This window comes from Lycium ferocissimum, chromosome 2 (genome assembly GCF_029784015.1).
Source record: "Lycium ferocissimum isolate CSIRO_LF1 chromosome 2, AGI_CSIRO_Lferr_CH_V1, whole genome shotgun sequence".
In the NCBI taxonomy this organism is placed as follows: Eukaryota; Viridiplantae; Streptophyta; class Magnoliopsida; order Solanales; family Solanaceae; genus Lycium; species Lycium ferocissimum.
Genome location: NC_081343.1, coordinates 43932251 through 43955759, shown reverse-complemented (window position 1 = coordinate 43955759; position 23509 = coordinate 43932251). Strand labels below are relative to the sequence as shown.

Sequence of the window (23509 nt, the reverse complement as noted above, 5' to 3'; positions counted from 1 at the left end):
AAGAAAAACTCAAGCCCAAAAATCCAATAACTGATTGACTGGGAACAGGACATAAGAAAGGTCATATCCTTTAGTCATGAGCACTGAAACATGACATATCCATCTCCATCATTAATAAATAGGTAAACGGCAAAGTCTTCCTCTGGAGGGCCCTTCAAGTTGGAATTTTATCACGAAGGACCAAAGAAAAGTATTGAAACATGCTCCACCCGGTTCATATTAGCTGTCTTCTAATATTTTTGTACACTTTTAAAAGAGACATTTAATCGCATTAAGCTTACTAGTATTTACATAGAATACTCTTTATCTACCTTAAATATCTCACTTAATTAGCACGACACTAGCTGGACCAATACTAAAGGTAAATTAGGACAAATGTAATACATGATAGCTTGTTTCTCTAAGTGTCAAATATATTGAAACAAACTCAATTTTCCAAAAATTATTAAGTGGGACCGTAGGAGTAATATTGTTAATGAAAAGCCACACTTCAAGTTTGAAGCAACTAGCTAGTTCACAATACTATACTTAAACACCCTCATTCATAGTAATGAAGTCTTAGTTATTTGTGTAGGTTTCAAGGGCCTCATCTTTCTATTCTTGCAATACTCACTTTTCAAAATGTGTAGGGGAACAATTCTGCTGACATATTTCACAATACCATACTTGATCCTCCTTATATTTCTGCAGATTTCTCAAACATGCAATGCTAGGAAGAGTAAAAACAACTGTTCCCCTTCTGCTTGTGGTAGTATCCGTAACATAAGCTACCCTTTTTACTTAAAGACAGAATATTGCGGAAATCCAGAAATTGAATTAGCTTGTGAAGGTAACCAAACGGTTATATCGGTATTCTCCAAGAAGTTGCAATCGGTATTCTCCAAGAAGTTGCACGTTCAAGCTATCGACTATGATAATCAGACAATTCGCCTGGTAGATCCAACTTTACAATCACAAGATCTATGCTCTCTAATACCTTCTCGGCTTATCTTTAACCAATACGATGGTGTCTCCTTTTCCGATATGTCAGAGCGCATTTTCATGCTCAACTGTCCATCTGCTATTAATACAACTTCGACATATCTGGAAATTACTGCCTGTGAATTAAGCAGACACACTTATTTAAAGACGGGTGAAATGATTGCATCGGAAGTGAGTGATGGATGCAGAGTGGAAATTATAGCCACGACCTCTTGGCCTAATATTAAAGATGACAACAACATTTCCCTATCTGATTTTCATCAAGCTATCATCTACGGGTTTGAGCTTTATTATTATCCAGCAATACGACTTGGACGACCATGGCGTAAGGACTACATGTTTGTTTACTTCTTCAATTATTTTTTATTATATATATGCTTCAGTAACATTCTTTTTTATCCTGGCTAAATAAAATATTAGGAAAACAATGGATTCACTCACTACAATTTAATTTCTTCATGTCTTTGTAGGTGTTATTGAATGGATTTTAGCCCGGATTTTCATGTGAGGACTCTAAACTTTTCATCTTTTCTCTACATAATATAAATTCTCCATTGATCTCTCATTCTAAATCTGCTAATCGTTGGACTTTAATCTAACCAGGGTATATGACAACACCGCTTACGTATTTCATGAGTAAGCTCTTTTTACTTTAGCAAGCTGTATTTATATCGATTGGCTTGTCAGAATAATTCGCATATCTACATTCGGGCGTCAATTGGTTAACAACTTAGGATGGAGAATAGAAAAAGAGTTTTAACCTCTGTGTTTACAACATCAGGTTAAAGTAACCTACTGAAACATGTAACTATGTATAATAAACCTAATTCTGTAACCTATAAACTAAACTTAATGACCTACTGTGATGGTTTAAATATAAACACACCTCGAACACAAGTGAGCACAAGATAAAAATTGAATAATTCGAAATATTGTTAATTTTAGTAACTCTGTTAATTGCAATCTTTGTTAAAATAGTTTTCTTCCAAATCCTTGATATTTCATAATAGTGTCAAGTTAAGAAGGATGTTAATAGCAATATTTGTAAAAATATTTATTTGCAATTTTTAAAAAGTTCAATCCTTAAGATTATACGGATGTATGATAAGAAATAGACATTGGACCTAACTCATTCCTAGGGGCGGCTCAACAGATTTAGTGGCCTAAAGCTAAAATATATTAAAAGACCCTTAAATTTTCTTTCATAAAATTCATACTATAATGAGACACAAAAGAAGCACAAGGCACTGATATAGCGGTGAGAGCGCAAGGCGCGGTGTGTACGTTAGGCGCAATTCATGGCATGGAACTCTCTAACATATAAAAACATGATATTTAAGTGGGAAAAAGTAGGGTGAGCCTATTATCCATCGAATTTCGAACCTTGTGACACTTGCCTCGGAGATTTCTTAGTTAAAAAAGATGAGACACAATAGGACTTGTTTTCTGATGTATGGATCAATTAAGGACCCATTTGGCCATAAGAATTATTCACTTTTTTTCGGATTTTTTTTTCACTTTTTTCAAAAATTAGTGTTTGTCCATGAAATTTCATTTGGAATTTGAAAAACAAGAAAGACTTGTTTTTCAAGTTTTTCACCTTTTTCACAACCAAAACAAGTACATTTCAACCAAAAAAAAAAAAAAAATCTATTTGCAAAAACGATAGTCAAACACAACTCCAACTCAAACTCCAAATTCCAAAAAAAGTGAATTTTTTTTTTTTGGTTTCTATGGCCAAACGCCTACTAAATATGACAAAACGAAATAGTTGATTCAGAGAAACTGAGCTAAATTAGAAAAATAAAATCGTCATATGTTGTACGTATATAATAGGGGCCTTTAATATTGGGTACCTAAGGCAAAAGCTTCACTTGACTTACCTTAGAGCCAGCCCTGTTCATCCCAAAAGCTAGCTAATCATGAGATGAGGATTGTCCAAGACAGATAAACATCCATTCCCTCAACTAATGTGGGAGACTTAACAATGCAATTGTCAATATTTTTTTATTTTTCCTGATCATCATTCATCTATATGTTATGTTGGCTTAAGGGAAGTTAATTTGTATGAAATCTCAAACGTGCAGTGTATTCGGGAGCAAAATTTGTAATCGGCCTTCCATTCATAATTGCATTTTTGGTGTTCAAATTCAAAAGGAGGCATTTATCAATGTACGATACGATTGAAGGCTTTTTGCAAACACAAAATAATTTCATGCCAATCAGATATAATTACTCCAACATAAAGAGAATGACCAGAGGGTTCAAAGAAAAATTAGGCGAGGGAGGCTATGGCAGTGTATATAAAGGAAAGCTTCGAAGTGGAAGAGATGTAGCAGTGAAGATGTTGAGCAAGCCTAAAACTGGTGGTCAAGATTTCATGAATGAAGTAGCTACCATTGGAAGGATTCATCATGTCAATGTGGTCGGACTCGTAGGATATTGTGTTGAGAGAACAAAGCGTGCTCTTGTATACGACTTCATGCCCAATGGATCACTTGATAAGTACATTAGTCAAGAAGGAAGTCCTCTGTTAAGTTGGCAGAGGCAGTATGACATTGTTCTTGGAGTGGCTCGAGGAATCGAATATTTGCATCGAGGCTGTGACGTACGAATTTTGCACTTTGACATCAAGCCACACAACATTCTTCTGGATGAGAATTTCATTCCAAAGATTTCTGACTTTGGGCTTGCGAAATTATATCCAACAGATAATAGCATTGTGACTCTCACAGCTGCTCGTGGAACGATTGGATATGTAGCTCCTGAGTTGATTAGTAGGAGCATTGGAGCAATCTCTTATAAAGCTGATGTTTATAGTTTTGGAATGCTGCTAATGGAAATGCTTGACTTGAAAAGAAATGTAGTTGCAAATGAAGACAATTCTAGCCAGTATTTTCCTTCTTGGGTTTATGATAAGTTGAACAAGGGCAAGGAGATAGTGGTGGATGAAGAAACAAATGATGATGAAAAGAAGATGGCTAGAAAGATGACTTTAGTTGCGTTATGGTGCATACAAACAAATCCGGTACAACGCCCTTCAATGAGTAAAGTAGTAGAAATGCTTGAAGGTGAAGTTGAAGTGCTAGAAGTACCTCCTCAGCCTCTTCAATCTCAACCAATTGCTCCGTTTCATCAGATGGAAAGTTCCACGACGTTTTCGTCTGATTCAATGGCTTTGTTAGAAAATTCTGTTGATAATCTCATTGAATTAGATATATGTCATGATTGATTCACAGTTGATGTAATGTTTATGTGAGATGACAAATATAGCCGACCCGACGTGTTTCGGAACTGAGGCATTATCATTACTGTTTTACTAGTTATGCAAAGGGCAGTTGCAGTGAATGACTGTCCACTTTATCACATAGAAATTTCCGTTCCTTTTCTGCATTTGCGGGTAAATGTATAGCCCATTACCTGATGCAGAATGCGAATAACAACGTTATATTAGGTAATGACCTCACAACAAAAATCTTCGACTGATAATGAGCCATTTCAGCGCCTTATTATGATCCAAATAATGAACCACTATTTGCTGCCATTTTGATAAAAAGGAATTCTTTATTTCCATTCTTCTCTCCTTTTTTAAATTAACATCTAATGAATATGAAAAGAGGGGAGCAAACTTGAGGACATATGTCAAGCTTTCATTTTCAAATAATAATGGTCAGGCAAGTCAGGGCAAAGTACTATTAGGAGATCTCTAATCGTACTAGTAACCAGATTGAAGCTAGAGTGTGCTCTTTTGGTCTCAAATGGTTCATTGAAAGAAGACATATTTGGGTTGGTGATAGGGAAGATCGATTTTTAACTTCTAGCAAGCTGCATTTTAAGTGAATGGACTATATACCATGGAGATTGCCACTGTTGTCAAGGAAATTCAGATACTTGTCAACAAAAATGCCTTGATCATCAATATTGCTACAGGAAGGCAAATCATGTGGCAGATAATTTAGACTCACTCAGTTATTTATCAAGGGAGGTACATATTTTCCTTCATTTGACACAAACCCAGACCGGTTGAGGAAGGAATCTAGTGCTATCATTCAAGGCCAACCTTGAACATTTCCTTTTGCCACTTTTATTTTGCTACTAGATCTATCAAATTCTATTAGGCCATTTTTCGAGTTTGGAATGTCGAAATCACAAGTAGTTTGAGTTTTGAGTTTGGTACTCAAAAGCGAGAGATCAAACACTACGCTCTGCCCTTGACACCTTCCTCTAGACAAGGCTGAAGCGCTATAATAGCTTATCGTCCAAATTGATTGAAAAACATATGTCGTCACAGTTGGGTGGAGAGCCGGATCAAACCAACATTCCTAAGAGTGTGTAGTTAAATTTGGCCATGTTTTAGGGCAACCAAGATGCATGCGACTAGTTAAATCGTACTCATTTAACACTGCTTTTCCTTTTTCTTTCCTATCCAGTAACACCCAGTACTCCTCAAAGCATCACTACTGGACACAGAGCTGAAAATACGTTCTAATGTTCCTGGGCATGTGATAGATGAACCATAACCTAAGATAATAGATTTTTGTAAGTTTAACCACTGCATAATCAACTTTCAGACCTACGGAACTTAAGTTGAAGAAATCTGATTCGGACATTGCAAATTTCAGACGTACGGGTCAAACAACTTGGAAGCAAGCAAACTTCAGATATTTTGCATCCTCCAAAATTAGAAATCATGTCCCAAATATCAGCATTTCCTCTGTTTTAAATTAAGAAGGGAAAAAGAAAAGGAAAAAGAGTAGAGCAGACCTGAAAGCATACTAATTTTGAGTGAAATCAAGTGGTGATTCCTAAAAACAAGAACAAAGGATTTGGCACAGATGATGCGGAAACAAAAGAGATGGCAGGTTCAGGATATATGGATATGAAACAAAGATAAAGCGGAAGACTAGCGGAGAGCCTTTTGTCTTAAATTTGCTAACACTATATACTTTGGAAAAACTGAATATAGCGCTTAAATAGCACATATAGGATAAGCTACCAGGAGTAAATCCTATGATTTTCCACGAAAGCTAAAGGGGCCAGAAAGTTTTTTTTCTTTTTTTCTTTTTTTCTTTCTTTCTTTTTCCACTTGCTGATTCACATCAAGATAAATAAGACGTAGCATTAAGAATGAAACAAATTAAAGAAAAGTGTAAAGAAACTAGAAAGAAAAATTAGTTTCAAGAATCACGCGATACAATAGCTCAACACAAATCATCCTGAAAACATAGATGACTTTCCCATCTCATACAAGGGGAAAAGAAAAGTGTGTCTTATCTACAGTGTGTGTTAAGAAAATAGCAATACCACCAAAATGTTTGTGTTGTTCGAACCAGTACATCTGCATATCTCTGGTATCTGGAAACACAAAATTGGTATGTTAGCATTCCAGGAACAAATCATGCTGCTAACGTAATATATGCATAGATCATAACAATTGCAGAGAACACCTGGCACTTTTGGATTATACCCTAGATGGGCAGTTATCAAGTAAACTTAAGGTAATTTCATCAAATTCAAACTAACATGAAACCTTCTCTTCCTTAGAAATTTGACAACTGGATGACAATAACATCTCTGCATAATGCAACTTGCTCATCGGATGCACTTCATAAGCTAAGCTTTGATCTTATACTTCTTTCATCTTTAGGTGGTAAGGATTTTTGGGCCAAGTATAACACCAAAATGCAACCGTATTTGTTACCAAAACCCAATAAATCTGTTTCCACCATCGGAAGAATTTAACAGCTTAAAATATGCTTGATCATCGGGTCAACACTTTTCTCCCTTCGGTTCACTTTGCTCTCACAAATATGCTTCTCATACTGAATAGTAGGGTAGTAATATAATTATACTATTTTTTTTTTTTGATTAAGCACCGGGTGTCCGAGTCTCTTTGAGCCGATTAGCAAGCAAAACAATTTTAATCACTGAATAGTAGGGTAGTAATATAATTATACTATTTATTGCAGCAGTAGGGATATACCTCAAGCCATTGGCTAAATAGAAACCTTTCTATATAAGTAGGCTGATCCTAGTTCTGGAAACTCACATTGTAGGCTGCTAATCATCATGCATGTAAAATCACAGTTGAGCCAATTCCAGTCTTGTTGCTTGCAAGTGTAGAAGCCATGAGAATGATCGGATAGTTGATCCTCTATAGAGCTCTTCAGTTCACTAATCCTAAAACAGTAAAATGATCAAACACACACCATATGTATGTAATACAAAAGAAATTATGAAGCTTAACAAAATCCACATGGGAAACAACACATCCATAAGTTTGTCTTCTCCTAAGCAATTATCAAATCATTCATATTCCAAATTGTAGCCACTAGTCTACTACTTTTAGGTATCCCAAAAGAAAATTCCAAAGGAATTATTTTAACAATAAAGCCAAAAGTTAATATAGGAAAGGGATTGACAAGAATGATCAAAACGAGTCACACCAACACCACTACTTAGAGATGGAAAGGGGCGTGCCTCGCCCTAGTAAACCAACCATGAGGAAAGATCTAGTGCTTTTCACCTTTCGGTTTATGGATGAGCGCTCTTGGAGTGGCTGGTCTAGCCTTGAATCGCCTATGACTTCATTTCTCAGGAAATTCGCACGGTGGAAGATCCTGAATTTGAGACTTTCTACACCAAAAATATTCTCTTGTGCTAATTTGTTTCACTAGTCAATTGCTTGCCTCCAAAAAACTTAAGGCCAAAGAATGCAAGTGGATTCAAGGTCATTTACAGAGGAAGAAGTAGTTGATGAACACAAGCAATTTGAGGGGATAAGGCCCCTGCACCTGATGGATTCAACATGTCCTTTCAAGAATGTTGGTCCACTGTCAGGAATGATATAAATGAAAACATGTGCACTTTTTTATCAGGCACATTCAAGAGGAGCTTCACTGCTACTTTCATAGCTCTCATTCCTAAGAAGAAAGGGGCAATGGAGGTTAAGACTATAGACTTATTAGCCTCTTGGTAGCATTTACAAACTCATCGCAAAGGTTCTTGCCGAAAGATTTAAGACAAATGATAAGCAAACTCATTTCAGGTGCAACCAAAATGCCTTCATTAAAGGTAGACAAACAGTAGATGTGTCATTAATTGCAAATGAATGTCTTGACTACTACTTGAGAAAGGGGAAGGCTGGAGTAATATGCAAGTTTGATTCAGAAAAGGCATTTGATCATGTAAACTGGTCTTTTCTATTGAAAGTCATGAGACTTATGAACTTTTGGGGATAGGTGGATACAGTGGATCGATACTTGCATCTCTACTGTCAGACTTTCAGTTCTCATTAATGGAAGCCCTGAAGGCTTCTTTAAGTCTCAAAGAGGCCTAAGACAAGGAGACCTCTCACCTTATCTTTCTGTGATTGGCATGGAAGCCCTAAGCTTAAAGCTTAAGAGACCTGAAGAATTGGGCTGGATTAGAGGGTTTTGCATTTCTGGTGAAGATGGCAGAGAATCTGTTTGACTCATTTTCTTTATGCTGATGACACATTTCTTATATCTGATGCTTACAGAAATCAACTCCATGCACTAAACAGCTATTATGCTTGTATTCAATGCTATTTCTGGTCCCCAAAAATGATAATATTATTTATATGCCTCTGCTCTCTATCAAAGATGCTAGGCCGCGTCAGCAAATTAATTCATACGAACAGAACCTTTTCGAAATGGTAAGTGTTTTATAATTAAATAAAAGCACCAAGAAAGTGCTGTCAAAATAATCTATAATCTGCCCAAAAGAAAGAAAAGAAAAAAATCCTTTCCATTCTTAAGGGGATACAATAAGATCTATAACAACTTCATCATCACTAACAAAGTTCTATTTGCACCAAAAATAAAACAAAAATAAACAATCTATTTTGATCTTCTGAATAATATTTCCTTTATCTCTGAAGCATCTAGCGTTTCGCTCCCTCCACAAAGCACAAAGCTGCATGTGCTTTGCATCTAAGGAAAAGAAGGTATAGTTCTTCAGCTCTGTAAAGAAACTTACCATATTATCTACGAGCAAACAACCCATGCAAGGAACCAGCTACACCATGTCGTCTTCCCTATGATATAGAAATAGAAGCACTGGCTTAAGAGATATATTTGCTTCTATTTTAGCTACAATAATACTAGTCATATTTACTGACCTTTTCACTGTTAAACAGGTCCTCGGCGACAGCTTCCATCTGTTTTCTTTTTTTCTCTTCTTTAATTGATTCAGCAACATCCTCATTCTTACACTCAGATTCTCTGCCACCATGATCACAGATCAACATCGAAGGAATCTAATACGCCATAAAGACTATAAATAACAGAGATCGACTTAGCTGCTTACTGATATGGATACTTGGAGAACGGAATGAAGATCTCAAAGCTATTCTGGGGTGGAGCATTTGTCTACAAAATTAGGCCACAAGAACAGCATAGATTAGCATTTAAAGTGTAGCATAATGATCAAATCCGCTGACCAAAGAAGAAGAGGAACCAAACCTAAAGTGAAGTTGCATCAATTTAGAATTGCAATTCATGGACAGAACTTAATGTACTTTACAGAAGCAATAAAGTTACAGAGAACTTTAGAAAGCAATTTTTTTAATAAGGACCTTCACTAAGCAATATTATATCTACAGATTGATATGCTTCCTAGACTTGCAATCAAATCAAACCTAGGATTTTACTTGACCGCCTGCATATTAGACAAGTAAAACGGACACATGGATCGTCATCATAGCCAATATTAGCTTTCCAGCGCTAATTTAGACAGTTAATAGGACAAGATCAAGCTGAAATTGCTAGCTGAACTCTGATGCTGATTGAACTCTGACATTTCAGCATTAAAGGAAAAGCATGTTGAAGAAGAAAGTGAAGTGGGAAATTTTCGCTCTCTGGTATGAATATATTTCATATAAGACATTGCAATGGATACAAACCTTACGGAAGCGCTTAAAGTTTGTAACTCCACCATTTGTTGAAGAAGAGACTGGTAATGACATGATAGAATCTCTAACAATTAAATCTTGGCTATATATGATGTCCAACTTCCCATTTTCCCGCTCATCAGTGATATCTTCTTTTGCCACTGTATTATCACTTTTGACACCTAAACGCCTGATGTAACCACCTTCAGGGTCATGGATGGTAGCATCATCATGGGGTATGTGACCTCCATCACGTTTACCAGGTTTTGTTGAACTGGGAGATGTGTCCCTCATGGATGCATTATCACTAGGTATAACTATTTGAACAGAACACTTATTTTCGTTATAATATTCAACAGATTCTAATTTGTGTGGAGAAGTTGTTCTCTTGCTTTCATGCTCTGAAGATTCTATTGAACAGACAGCAGCAGCAATGTGATCTGATTTTGCACTTTCTGTTTCTGCATCTGAGTCTGCAACCACTGTCTCATCTGTGGAGCATGAAGATGTAACGAGCACTGCAGAGGACAATTATTTAGAAATAATTGGCAGAGAACATAGATTCATAACAATGCACATCTTATCAGCACTGAGTTGTACCAAAATGCCCTGATAAAGACCAGTGAATTTTCACTTCTTTTGTAATCTTTTTACATCTTCTTAATGCCTTTTATGATATATCTTACTTCATTAAAAAAATGAATTCTGCTCATGTACTACTTGAAGTCAGAAAAGTAAAATAACCTATTCACACGTTAAAAACATCTCACAATTCCATTCTACAATCAATTTTCTCTGTGTCAGAAACTTCTTGGATCCATTTGAGTAAATGATATAAAGCAGGGATTTTGCAAATACTAAAGTATTAAAAAACTTACTGTGACAAGTGCCTTTCTGTTTATTATGACCAAGCCTAAAGACACTACCAGCTGCAAGATCAATGACCAATTACGATGCTCATGAGTAGCGAGTTTCTATCTAACTAATGAGGATCGGTAAGTCACACTAATAATGAATCTCCCCTAGTCAAAAATCTACTCAACCAGCATAAAAAGAGGTGGTGCAAGATTTTATGAAAAGTTTCATTGCACGATTAGTTGACCTTATCAATCTGTCTAAAGCCACACTCTTAAACCTCTTGGCTAGTCTAACCAGCAATTTCATTTGCTTTTGCACAACATTAGGCACAGTGATAAATGGATCTGATCCTTGACCACCTCAAAAAATCATGAGGTTAAACCCAAGCTAGTCAATGGTTCATAATCTGTTTAACAAGCTTCAAAATGACGATCCTCTGTAAATTAGTGGTCAATACCTGAGCAATATCATGTTTTGCAGTCCGAATCTACTGGTAAAAGTTTCAAACCAAAAATTAAGAAGGGGGAGATGGGGGGTCAAGGGTTGGGAAGGAGGCAAGGGAATATTAGTGAGCAAAGGAAGACAGGAATGGAGAAAATAGAAATGTATGTGCATAGAAAGCCCAATTGACATGTCAAACGCAAAGGAAAAGACATAAATCCTGAAGTTAAACTACACTCACCCGGTGGGGATGTGATTAGAGAAGGATCCAAGTATGCAGATAGAACCGCAGAAACCAGATCTATTTCACTCACCGAAGGCAAGGAACTTTGGTTAGAAAAACACTTAAAGCTGCTTGATCCTGCTGGAACTACACATACCAGACGGTCATTTCCATTTTTCTCCAAGGCCTAAAAGTAGATGAAATGAGGCAGTAAGGTTAAACAGTAATACTTACAATCTTTTGTGGCTCAATACTAAACAGTATGTATCTTGCACGCAAAACCATAAGCAAACATCTCTAGTCTCTATAATTTGCACCTTGAATACCAAAAACATGAGCACCCCATGAAAACACCACGAAAAAGGAAAAAGAAAGAGAAGTTGAAACTTGGCATCAAATCACAAAAATGGAAATGTAAAGGTATGATTCAACAACCAAGACTCATGTAGTATATTTGGAGTTGTATGAATCCAAAGTTTCATCCGTCTGTGTTTAGCCATTCCCATAATAGGTCATCTTCTCTCTCTATCTCTCTCTTTATCTCCTCTTTTTTTTTTTTTTTTTTTTTTTTTTTTTTTGAGGATAAGAACCTCTTCGCTTTTATGCCTTCACTTCTTAACTTGGTTTGTCACTCCATGTTAAGAGAGTTTCTCACCTTTCCGAGAATTAATCACTGAAACAAATTTTTAGTATAAGTTTGCTTAGTAAGCCATTATGTCTGACTTAATGAAGCAAAAATTAGGAAACACCCCACAGGAAGTGAGGCAGCCACAGTTAACTATCCCAAGCCTTGTGGTCAGGGTATTTTACTAAGGTGTTACTCTCTATGTTGACATCCTACCCCCAGACCCCCACTTGTGGGATTGCACTGTTGTTGTTTGTGTTACTATTTATGCACCTTTGTGAGTTACTGTTAACCTTTTTCACTTTTCTATCCTCGAATCATCTCAACAACAACAACAACCCAGTGTAATCCCAAAAGAAATTACCAACACTTTGCTGACTGTTGAAGACACCTTTATATACTAAAAGTAATATATTTTCTGGTACAAGTACAAAGGGTGCCATTTACCAAGTCCTATGCGAAAAGGGAAAAGGACAACAAGGATGAACTTATGTTAGTTGACAGTTTTTAATATGCTTGTTTAGGCAATTTGTATCCTCAAAATGTTTGTCGTTCCCCCTTCCAACAAGCATTCTGATTTACGAACTTGACCCCCTATCCATTAAGAAATACATCATTCAAGGGGTTGCGCCATATACCTTTCTCAAACATGCTAGGAGTTACCAAATTAGTTCAATCTTAAGGGATGAGCTATATAGAAGATGCAGAGAGGAAAACAGAGGAAAGCGGGGAAGGGGGAGCAGGCAACAATAACACAGGCCATTAGGACAGACCATTTCAGCAGAAGAAACATTGGCACCCCCAACTTCCAGTATGGACTGCAACCTGCCCTCAAATTTATACTGCAAGGACAAGGGAATAATGATCTTAGTCAAGCACAAATATCTAAGTAATTACCAATCAAGTCATCTGGCATGACTTGCTTGATGTAATAGCAAAACAGTAGCAAAGACGCTGAATAAACGCAAAGAAATCAAAACTTTGCAGCATTACTTCTGACTCTCAGCTGAACTAATGGGATAACTAGTTAAGCTTATTATGCATAACTACATCACAACAAAAATCAAGATAAAGCTATAGACAACTCTGAACTGAACCCACAAGACAGAAACTGGAATGCTAGAAGAACTAAGGAGACGATCACCTTGTTTTCTGGTTCCAACAAAAAAGTATATCCTTTCAAACAACACTCCCTAGACTGAGGGTCTACCACTTTCACGGACACTCCTTCCAGCATCAAGTTTGGTGCATGACTGGGTAAAACAAGCACAGCTAATCTTGTTAGCATTTAAAAGAGAATGTTGTACATGGCATTTCAGAGCAGCAAAGCATAGTGTGATTAATCTTAATGCAGTACTTACGAGCTGCAGCTTGGAATATCGGTACAAACATTATTCCCTGCAATTAGCTGAAATACATAGTTAACCAATTAGAAAATGATTTCAGATCTCAAGTTTGAATGAAAAAAATAATAAACAAGAGGAAAATAACTTTCTTCATGGTTGGATATTGTAAGAGCTTGATGCTAAGAAATGAGGAGCTAAGGGCTAAGTTCACTTTTCTTCTGTTTTCTGAATGAGTAAAGAGTATCCATTTCAACAACTTGGCAAAATGAAGTTAACAGCTCAAAATTACAAAAGGTACAAAAATGTAGGTCTCTTTTCAAAGAGCAAGGAGCCACTAAATCCACGAAAACATTTATGTCATGCACGCTTTTGAAGGTGCACCAGAAAGCTGAACTATAAAGTAAAAGTGTTTCAAGCTACATAAGGAATTCCTAATTCCTTCAAAGAATATTTGGATTCTCTTCTATATAACCCATATAATGCATAATCCATATAACCCATATGATGCAGAAAGATAATATTTCAGATCCTTTCTCGAAACGAAAAAGATTATATTTCAGACCACACTTGTGCTTCTTCTCTACATAGGTCCCTTTTCAAAGGGTAGGGAGCCACAAATCCAAGAGAACTTCTCTACGTAGGTCCCTTTTCAAAGGGTAGGGAGCCACAAATCCAAGAAAACATTTATATCATGTACGCTTTTTAAGCTGCACCAGAAAGCTGAAACTGTAAACTAAAGTATTGCAACCTTTTTTTTTTTGATAAGGTAATAATTTTATTAACAGTTGGGGGAGAAAGACCCTGTATACAAGCCGTGTACAAAAGAGAGAGAAAATACATCAAGACATGATTCTCAAAAAAGGAGACCCAATCTTCTATACAAACAAGGGTCTCATGGGAACACCAAAAGCAAACTAGAAACAAAAGATTTTTTGCAACTTTACAATATCTAGTTCAGCCCCTTCAAACGCTCTCCTATTTCGCTCTTTCCAAATAACCCACAACAGTGCTAGTGGGGCAACCTTCCACGCCCAAGGACTCCTCTTGCCCCTTCTGTAACCCCAACTATGCAATGCCTCCTTACTGTCCTCGGCATCACCCATCGCACCCCAAACCAATTAAGAACCACTCTCCACAGTCGGCTAGCCACTTGACAACTGCAACCTATATAGGGAATTTTTAATTCCTTCAAAGAATCTTTGGCTTCTTAAGAAACACAATGCATAGAGATAATATTTCAGACCACACTTGTGCTTAATCTTTTTTTTTTTTTTTTTTTTTTTTTTAAAAAAAAAAAAAAACTAAACCCATTTTTTTCCTGATGCAATGGGAACAGAGGATTATCTGATGTTACTGAACATCACAGAAATAAAATCATAATGCTACCATTGATTATATCACTCAAATTATGACGTCCAAAAATAATGATACCCACATGTTTATGTTTGGATCTCTCTGGAAGATTGAATAACTATCTCAAATCTTCAGACTAACGAAGGGAAAGGACAAAGATCTGACATAATATAAGGTAGGAAAAGCAAATCATGAAACAACAAAATCATATTCCTCACATTAGTAAATCTTATTTACATTCGGTTACAGTCTCACAACTTTAAACTACAATTTTGATCTAGATATCAGCAACTCTAAATGCAAATAGACATGTTTGTTGGCAGATTATACTTGCAAAAATCTTAGGTGATTTATACAAAGAATACCTCAACCCAACTATATTGAACCAAGGGTTTTCTAGCGACAATAGCATCAATCAGATCCTCAGTCAGTGGAAAGGAGTCATCTACAAGCACATGTGAGCAGTCCAAACTCCACTTTTTAGTTATAGTGGCGCCTGCAATGAGATTGATAATATTAGGAATACGATATCCTCTGCGCATATATATACATATAGCAGAAAGAATTGGCACTCTGAATTTTGATATTAAAATATAATCTAGGTATTCCCTGTTCCTTGTGCTTTTTCAACTTTAGACTACTATGATCACGGCATGCTAAAATGCATGAAAGCATTCAAGATACTTTCTGTGTTTGTACAGACAAATAATATAGGTATTTAATCTTTTTTGATAATATATAGGTATTTATTCTTTTAATGTAACAACACTAAAACAAGTAGCAAATCTGGTCTCGAGGGTCATCTATGAGGTCAAATTTTGATATTCTCTTGTAGTTTTTGGTCCTTTTGACCACAGCAACATAATATGTGCATCGAAGACTAATATGATTCACATCAAATCTTTATTTTATTTTTGGCTTCTGAATTGTGATCATTCCATGCATCATTTTCTCCACCACATAGGAAACAATCGTTTAACATTAGCAGAAGAAAAAAATTGAACAAAGACGCATCAAGAATTCAACAGATCACACTGGAAATATTATAAGCAGCCTGAAACACAAAAGTGCATAACCATCTGAACAGATATTTATGTACATAGCATAAATGATCACTCACCTATTGATGACACCTTCTTTGTAATAAGTTGATTTGTCTTTGAATGCTTTGGGGAGCAAATGAAAAATATGAAGGACACATAGGAGAATCTGTTTAATATAAATCATCACATCAATTTGCTGTTCAGTGGGCTTGATGGTCCACTAATTAAGAGGTACTATATAGGAGGTAAGAGTTACAATATGTAACTTTAATCACCTGTAAGTTGCATTACCAGTTCCAAAAGAAACTAGATCCCCATCCTTAAGCATTGTTTCTTTATTTGGAAACTCATGAACTTTCTCCTTTGAATCCAGATCCTTGTTGAGGAATGTACCATACTTTGAGCAGTCTTTTATACGTACTTTAGACAGAATATTTGAGGGCTTCTTCAACGAATGATCCAAAGAAATCATCTCATCTATTAAAATCTCTGCATGGATCCTTGAAACTCCTTTATCCTTGTTGACAATGACATCACATCCTGTGAAACAAAACATTTAAGGGCAGTACAGGTTACCTTTCAAGCCTAACACCTTAAGAATACTATCTGAAAAATATGCACTTTCAAGTGACGGAAGGTAAGGCACAACAATGCCTCTCAAATCCCACAACATAGATGTAAAATAGCCTACAAATAGCAATGGTACAATACCGTAGATGAATTGTCGAGATTAAGATTCTCAAAAGCTTACAGAGAAAAGTGGACCTAGGATTTGAAAGCCCCGGGTGTACCACCGCCTTTAATGTAAATATGTCAATCACCATACTGACCGAATAATAGTGTGTATTTGGTCAGTTCATCAGTTTTGGATTAATTTCAGTCTGTATTACTAGGGTAATCTTCACAAGATGAAAATAAGTCTGGTTTGTTCTCTCTTAATTCACATATACTAAATAAATTAGAGAAAAATGAATAAAATGACAACAAGGCAAGAAAGGGCATTTATCACTTAGATAATTTGATGAAAAGAGTTACTAAACTTCAATATGTCTTTGTTTAATTACATTAGTTGCCCTTTGAATTTTTTATATATTTCTCCATCTCAATTCGAAAGAAATTATGTTTTTCCAACAAACTGAAAAGGGGCTGTCTGTTTTGTTACATATCAATGGAGTCTTGAGTAGAATAAAGTAAAAACAAGAAAAGAATAAAAGAAAATAAGAGATAAAAGTTTGCTTGTTTACAAAAAACAACAAAAAGAGGTAACAAGAGATCAAGAAAAAGTGAAGGCATAAATAGAGGGGTCCGGGTTGAGAAAAAAACAAGAAAAAAAAAAGGAAAAAGGAGAAGGTGAGTCCGCTGGAGGATAAAAAATTGAAAACTTCAGTTCATGGCAAGTTCAAATTCCGGTACTCTAAACTCTGGTAGGATGCATAACAGACATTAACAGGCCTCCCTCTGTCAGCTATGATGGCAGGTGCCAAAGCTTTTATATATCAGTTTTTAGATGTAAATGTGCATACATATACTGAAACTTTCTGGAGCAGGAACAGGTGCCAAGGCACGCTAAGCCTCATATGTAGGTCCGCCTATGCTTACAGATCAAGAAACTGCCAAAAAAGATTATCATCTCTCACACAATCTTATCCTTCCATCACATTTCCCTCACCACTTGTCTTCGTTCTTTATGTGTATACACAGACTCCTACCAGTTTTCCATTCTTTATTTTTTAAGTACTCCATTCATTTCTTATCTTTCTTTCACTAAGACAGCTAACAAATTTTGACTATATCAAATGTTTTGCTTCTTGATTCTTACTCGGAGAATATTACAACCCCAGCACCGCAAGGTCCTATTAGCCATTAAATTTGGATCAGTAAATATCTGTCTATTTATGGCATAAGAATTATCCATTTAGTGCTCCTATGCTTTTCTCTCCAACTAGAACACCGTGTGAGCTGGAAACAAGAAGCAACCACCAGGAAATAGTTACATCATCACATCCAACGGTCCCCTTCCAAAACTCACTATTGACTAAACTTCAAAGAAGATGACTCATCCATTTTGATCAATAGATAGCCAGCCATTCACCTTGTTACAAGAGTACCAGCAATTTTCACTCTTTAATCAGTATTGTCAAAAAAAAAACACTCAGTTAAGACATTTGAGTCTATAAGAAACTTTCAATCTCCAGTACCAAAAGGCAGATCATAGGAAAAGGGTAAAAACACTCAGTTAAGACATTTGAGAGGCTTGGCCTGATGGCAAAACTGCTGCTCTCGAATAAAAGATGTCCCACGAGAGAGAGAGAGAGAGAGAGAGAGTTTCTTTACAAAGAACCTCTATGCAAAAGTCGATCTAATGCATTGCTCAGACAACCTGTGTCTCCTATTCCCAAGTAAAGGGAAAAAGAACAACACTTAATTTGGTGGCTCTTGGAACATCTAGAATGGAAAAAGTAGCTTTGTTTCAGATATTAGTAGCAAAGGCTTTGCAGAATTAATTCCAGGCAAGCTCTTTGAGTTCACTGCTCAATTGACTATTTAAGCCACTTCTTTTGTTGATGTTCTTCACATCATTATATTACTAAGATATTAGGATAATTAGTACTTAGTCATGGTGAGCATTGACTGCCTCCATCTTCTTTTCATACCATGGTATTTACAAGGCTTAATACATACTTTCCCCTCCGAACTTGTAACGTGACACACCCCTTTGGATTTTACTATCTTTTGTGTCTTTTTGATAACCAAGTATAATAATAATAAAAATTAAAAAATTAAAAACAAATTAGTGTTTTATCACTTTTTTCAAACAAGTGTATGTCACGCACCAATGAGTCTGTGACACATATCATTAACTAAAAAGGATAACATTTTAAAATTACAATTACAGCCTCATCTTCCCCATCTCCCCATCTTCATCTCCATGGCAGAAGACCACCCCCGCATTTTCTCTTTTGTCTTCCCAGAAGCCATGGCAGATAAAAATAGGAGAGATGGTAGAGGAGGAGACCATACGCATCAAACGTTTCAACTTAAAACAGCAAAAGCTAGATGATTTGACAAAATGTGAGTTAAGCAGTAGCGTAGCAACAGAGTTGGGATTATAAGCCAGTAATTACTTCCCAATCATTCCCTGTGAGTGCTGCCAACAATTATGACCGGAGGTTTACGTGGGGGAAGATTTTAACCCAACTCGTTGCACTTTCTGGAGACCATGGGAGCTGAAAACTGGAAAGTGCCAGGCTTTGCTCTTATTCAGAATTTCCAGCTTGCGAGGGTTAACTCTTAACCTCTGGCAACTAAGATCTCTTATTGTATCTAACTGTGTGGCTATGAATTGTATGCCAAGAGGAATTGGTGATTTTTACATAATATTGTACTGGGTGATGGAGAGATAGGGTGGTGGAGCAGCCATGGCAGAACTAATGTGGGTTTAAATAAGGAAGAAGATGGCCCAATTAAAATAAAAATAAAAACACGTGTCACTCAAATAATGCATCTGATACTAAACTTCTCTTGTTCACGCGCTTCATTTGTTGGTAAAAAATGTGCATGCCAACTGAGCAAGCGTGGTGTGTGTTAGACACGGTTGGGGACAGTTTTGATGAGTAGAAGTTTGCCCGTGAAGAAGGAGAGTGTCTCGAAGGAACTATGTTACAGGTTAGGGGTAAAGTATGTATTAAGCCTAACTACAACGAACCATCAGCACACCAACTATGGCATGTTAAATGCTATTGTCATGACCCGTGAATTGGACTCAAGTTCAGATCACATCAGAAAGTGAGACATCTAAGTCATCTCATCAACAAGATTAATCAGAAAAGTAAGCAGTGACAGCATCCCAGAGTAACCAAGCTAAGAGCCTGTTTGGATGGGCTTATAAGCATAAGTCATAAGTTAGGAATTCTAACTAATGGCCTTTGGCTTATTTTTGTTATTTTGGCTTAAAAACAAGTGCTTAAAAGCACTTTTTTATCTTACCCAGACACTATAAAAGTGCTTACAAGCTATTTTGGCTTAGAAGCACCTAAAATAAGCCAATCCAAACAGGCTCTAAGAGTAGAAACTCGAAATTAGGAAAATTTTATGAGAGTGCATAATTGAGAATGATTACCTTTTCGACCCACTTTATATGCACCTTTATTGAAAAAATAGTAATTATCTTCACCTGTCACATAAACAACGAGCAGTGTATCAGTGCATTGACAATACCAAAAGATTAATAAGATGATAAATCAGTCAGAATTCTAGTCTAAAATGAAACCAGCCAACGAAAGTCATTAACAAAATGTGATCAACAAAAGCCATGAACGACTTGTTTCAACTTTCCACATTAGTAAAACTAGTTCATACATGAAATGTTGTGTTGTAACTATGACTAAAACAATTGATTGTTTGTGCATATGTTTATTAATAGGACATAAGTACTCAATCAATCAGTCAATTATGCCTCAAAGCCCAACTAGTTGGGTCTTGCTATATTGATATCCATCCTGCTATATTCAATCACGTTCGGTTCCAATACTAGTAGTTGAATTTGTCTTTTTCTTATAATGGAGGTGTCCAGACCAACTTGTGCGTACCTCAACAATTCGACTGGATACCTACTACCCCACCAGCCCAGGTGCCACATAACTCTGCCCACGACGTCTTAGATAGTTAGAAATAAATCACCTAATCTTTTTTACCATTAATGGGATTTGAAACTGATCTCCCCTGGTTTTCATCTCAATTAATTGACCATTATGCCAAACCCCAAGGTGCAATTTGTCTTCTCAAGGCAAACATTCTATAAATCATCCTACACTAAAATACAATTCTCTAGTCAGACCAAAGAGACTCTTGTTAAATACCAAACCTAATATAAGCATAATAACAGCAACTAAGACTTAATCCTAGTATCATTTTCTTTTATTTAATCTTTTTCTTTATTTTATGATGGTGATGCCTCAGCCAGCTTGCACGCGACTCTCAACTATTCCACCGAGCATTTGCTACCTCCCGCCAGCAAAACTACCTACTGGTACCGTAACACAGCCCACCAAGGCTTAGGCAGAGAAATAACCTAGTGTTTTTGCTTCTGTTGGGATTTTAAACCTGAGACACGATGGTTCTCCTTCCACTTCATTGATCACTAGGTCACACACTTTTGAGTGCTTAATCCCAAATATCACCTATATAGATTCTATGCTTTTAAATATGCTCTAAACTTAGATAAAACCCCATTATAGGTTGTCAGTGTTAAGACAAAAAAAAGGGATAATAATCAATATCAATACTAGAAATTCCTAAGTGTCATTGCTTTAATGCCAAATGATTTTGGCATTAAAGGCAATAATTTTGAAGGAAAGAATACTACAAGTAGAGAGAAACTTGTATAGAACCTGGAAGTGGGTCAATAGGAAAAAGGCCCCAAACCATAGTCTTTGATTGTTTTTCTTTGCGAAATTGTACGCCAAAGAGAACACCGGTGATCAGTAAAGTAAACCGAAGTTGTATTGATACCAAGAAAGTTGATATTTTGTTTAATACTTCAAGATAGTTGAGTGCCTTTAGTGGGAAAAAGAAAAGTTCATGTATTAATACGGAGAAGGAAAAAGTAATTGTAAAGTTCCAATGTATACACTCTTTTTCCCGTCTCAATAATTAAATTTATTTTATTTTATACTCTCTTATCTTTACTTGTCTTTTTTTTAACACATTTTTATTTAAAAAAAATTAACTAAAAAAAGTAATTTAACTAATTTAACTTTATTTATTTTGTTATCTCAATATAATTTACTCTTTTTTGTCATAAGTTTTTTCACGTTATTTAGTTTTAAGGTATGTCTTGATTATTTAAATTGTGATTATTTTCATAAGATATCTTTTTAATGGATGACAAATAAAATGAAAATACGAAGAGAGTAGTAAGTATTTAACAACTCTTGAGGGTTTTTGATTGTTCTTCAAAGTTAATTACAACTTAAAACTTCAAAAGTGTTCATGTGTATTTTTTTATTTAACTTCTAACAATTATTTCAATATATTCTTATTTCTTATCACTAGTATTATAATTTATAATATATATCAAATTAACATCTTAAGCTGTATTTTATCAAATAATGTTAAATAAAATGGAATGAATAAATTCTTTTTCATAATTTTCAACTTTTGATAAGCTATATGATAGAAATATTTTCATAAAGTGACTTCTATTTATTGTTGCAAAATTCTGAATCTTATTATTACAGTAAACTTTAAAAGTTTGCACTATTATCCCCCTTTTTTAATGTTTATAAAATGGGATGTAAATATTATTTCTTTATTTTTCTTTAATTGAATTTGAAATATATATATATTATATATATATTTTCATATATAAAAGAAAAGGGAATATATATATATATATATAGTGATATATATACATATAAATGGACAAAATCAATTAGAAGTTTAAAAGTGTGTTAAAATTAAAATAATCAGGTTTCATGTTAATAAAATATACGCCACACATATAATAACCATCACCCAAATATTTCAGTGAATTTTCAAATGCTTCCCATATGATTTATTTAAAGGGGCTTGATTAGACATAATTTTTTTAAAATGAAGACTTTACATATAAACTAACTATAACGATATAAAATATTAAAAATTTTCTATATTCCACGAAACTTACAAAAGTCATGTAGAAGTCTCTATAAAATATTACAATTAACTCATTGTGAATATAGAAAATATCATCTTTTTTGTTGGATAAAAAAAGAGAAGAGAAAGTCTCACAAATAAATTAAGACGAAGAAATAATAAACGGAAAAGGGCCTAGAATTGCATTTTCAAATATCGAAAAAGGGTCTAAGGCATATAATATATTCACCTTTCGGTCCATAAATGCCCTCCACGTTTATGTTTGGGCTCTAAAGTTGTTAAATATAGGTGACGCTAAGTAAATGTTTAATTTTCCATGAATTGTAGAACAAAAATTAGCCACGTGTCATCCTTGATTGGTCAACCTAATATTTAACTTAAATTAATTAATTAATTTTTTTCCCACTAATTTAATAATATCCAATGACTTAAAAAATCCCGACCCCATTCCAATTAAATCCCCAATTCTCAAAATTTATCAAATAAAACGTACCCCTTTCATCATAAACATAAAATTCATATTTTGTTACAAGTCCTAGTTCTCAAACCCTAGAACCCTTTAACCATTTTCCAAAATGAATAAAATGTCAACCAATGTAATTTTCTTTGTGTAAATACGTTCGTCTGTTGAAGTTTTTTGTTTGAGTTTTATTCCTCCTATTAAAGTAAGTTTTCCTGCATATTTCTTATTAATTTTCTTTATTTAGTTAAGGTTTATAATTTTTTTTATTGTGCGTGCGATTTGATGTATATTGTCATTTTTTGTTGATCTTCCATGTGTTATATGCTTATTTTAGTCATTTTTTATTGTTGTTTGAAGTTGGAATATTTTGTTGATTGTTATTTCAAGTTGGAATTAAAATTAAAATTTAATTATTTCAAAATCGACTTCAAACGGCAAAATACATAATTTTAAAATTAAATATAATTATACTAGGGTGTGTATTGCGTGTAATTTTCAAAAATATGACCCAACATAAAAAATTACGTCACATAGCCATATTTTTAGTTTATACTCCCTCATTTTAAAAACCAGTATTCACTTAACCTTTATTTTTAGTTTAAAAGTGTGTTCACAAATAAAATCAA

The 23509-nt window shown here is 35.1% G+C and overlaps 3 protein-coding genes and 1 long non-coding RNA gene across 14 annotated transcripts in view; 3 read left to right on the top strand and 1 right to left on the bottom strand.

Annotated features, from left to right (window-relative positions):
* Positions 1-23509, top strand: part of LOC132039062 (protein ROOT PRIMORDIUM DEFECTIVE 1-like) — a 39236-nt gene that overhangs the window by 9348 nt on the left and 6379 nt on the right. The gene's annotated exons all lie outside the window — the stretch shown is intronic.
* On the top strand, positions 392-4355 carry LOC132047623 (rust resistance kinase Lr10-like). Its single transcript, XM_059438642.1, has 2 exons — positions 392-1368; positions 3053-4355. Exons 1-2 carry the CDS (start codon positions 622-624, stop codon positions 4211-4213), a joined length of 1908 nt encoding a protein of 635 aa, XP_059294625.1. The 5' UTR covers positions 392-621; the 3' UTR covers positions 4214-4355.
* LOC132039006 (nibrin homolog) lies at positions 4266-21253 on the bottom strand. 11 transcript variants are annotated; one of them, XR_009410332.1, is made up of 15 exons: positions 21175-21252; positions 19905-19958; positions 16060-16324; positions 15862-15950; positions 15107-15237; positions 13404-13450; positions 13187-13295; positions 12816-12884; positions 11436-11604; positions 9908-10413; positions 9313-9374; positions 9125-9227; positions 8983-9040; positions 7031-7161; positions 6145-6336 (listed from the first exon to the last, which is right to left on the bottom strand). XR_009410332.1 is itself a non-coding variant. In XM_059429546.1 (14 exons), exons 1-13 carry the CDS (start codon positions 21209-21211, stop codon positions 8987-8989), a joined length of 1695 nt encoding a protein of 564 aa, XP_059285529.1. In that variant the 5' UTR covers positions 21212-21252; the 3' UTR covers positions 4266-4401; positions 8983-8986. The 11 variants fall into 11 exon arrangements, 9 of the variants coding, with proteins under 9 accessions (XP_059285529.1, XP_059285536.1, XP_059285550.1 ...); XR_009410337.1 differs by having other exon boundaries at positions 7031-7091; XM_059429546.1 differs by lacking the exons at positions 6145-6336; positions 7031-7161 and adding an exon at positions 4266-4401.
* LOC132039052 (uncharacterized) lies at positions 13872-14200 on the top strand. Its single transcript, XR_009410341.1, has 2 exons — positions 13872-13976; positions 14030-14200. It is a non-coding gene; the product is annotated as an uncharacterized LOC132039052 (long non-coding RNA).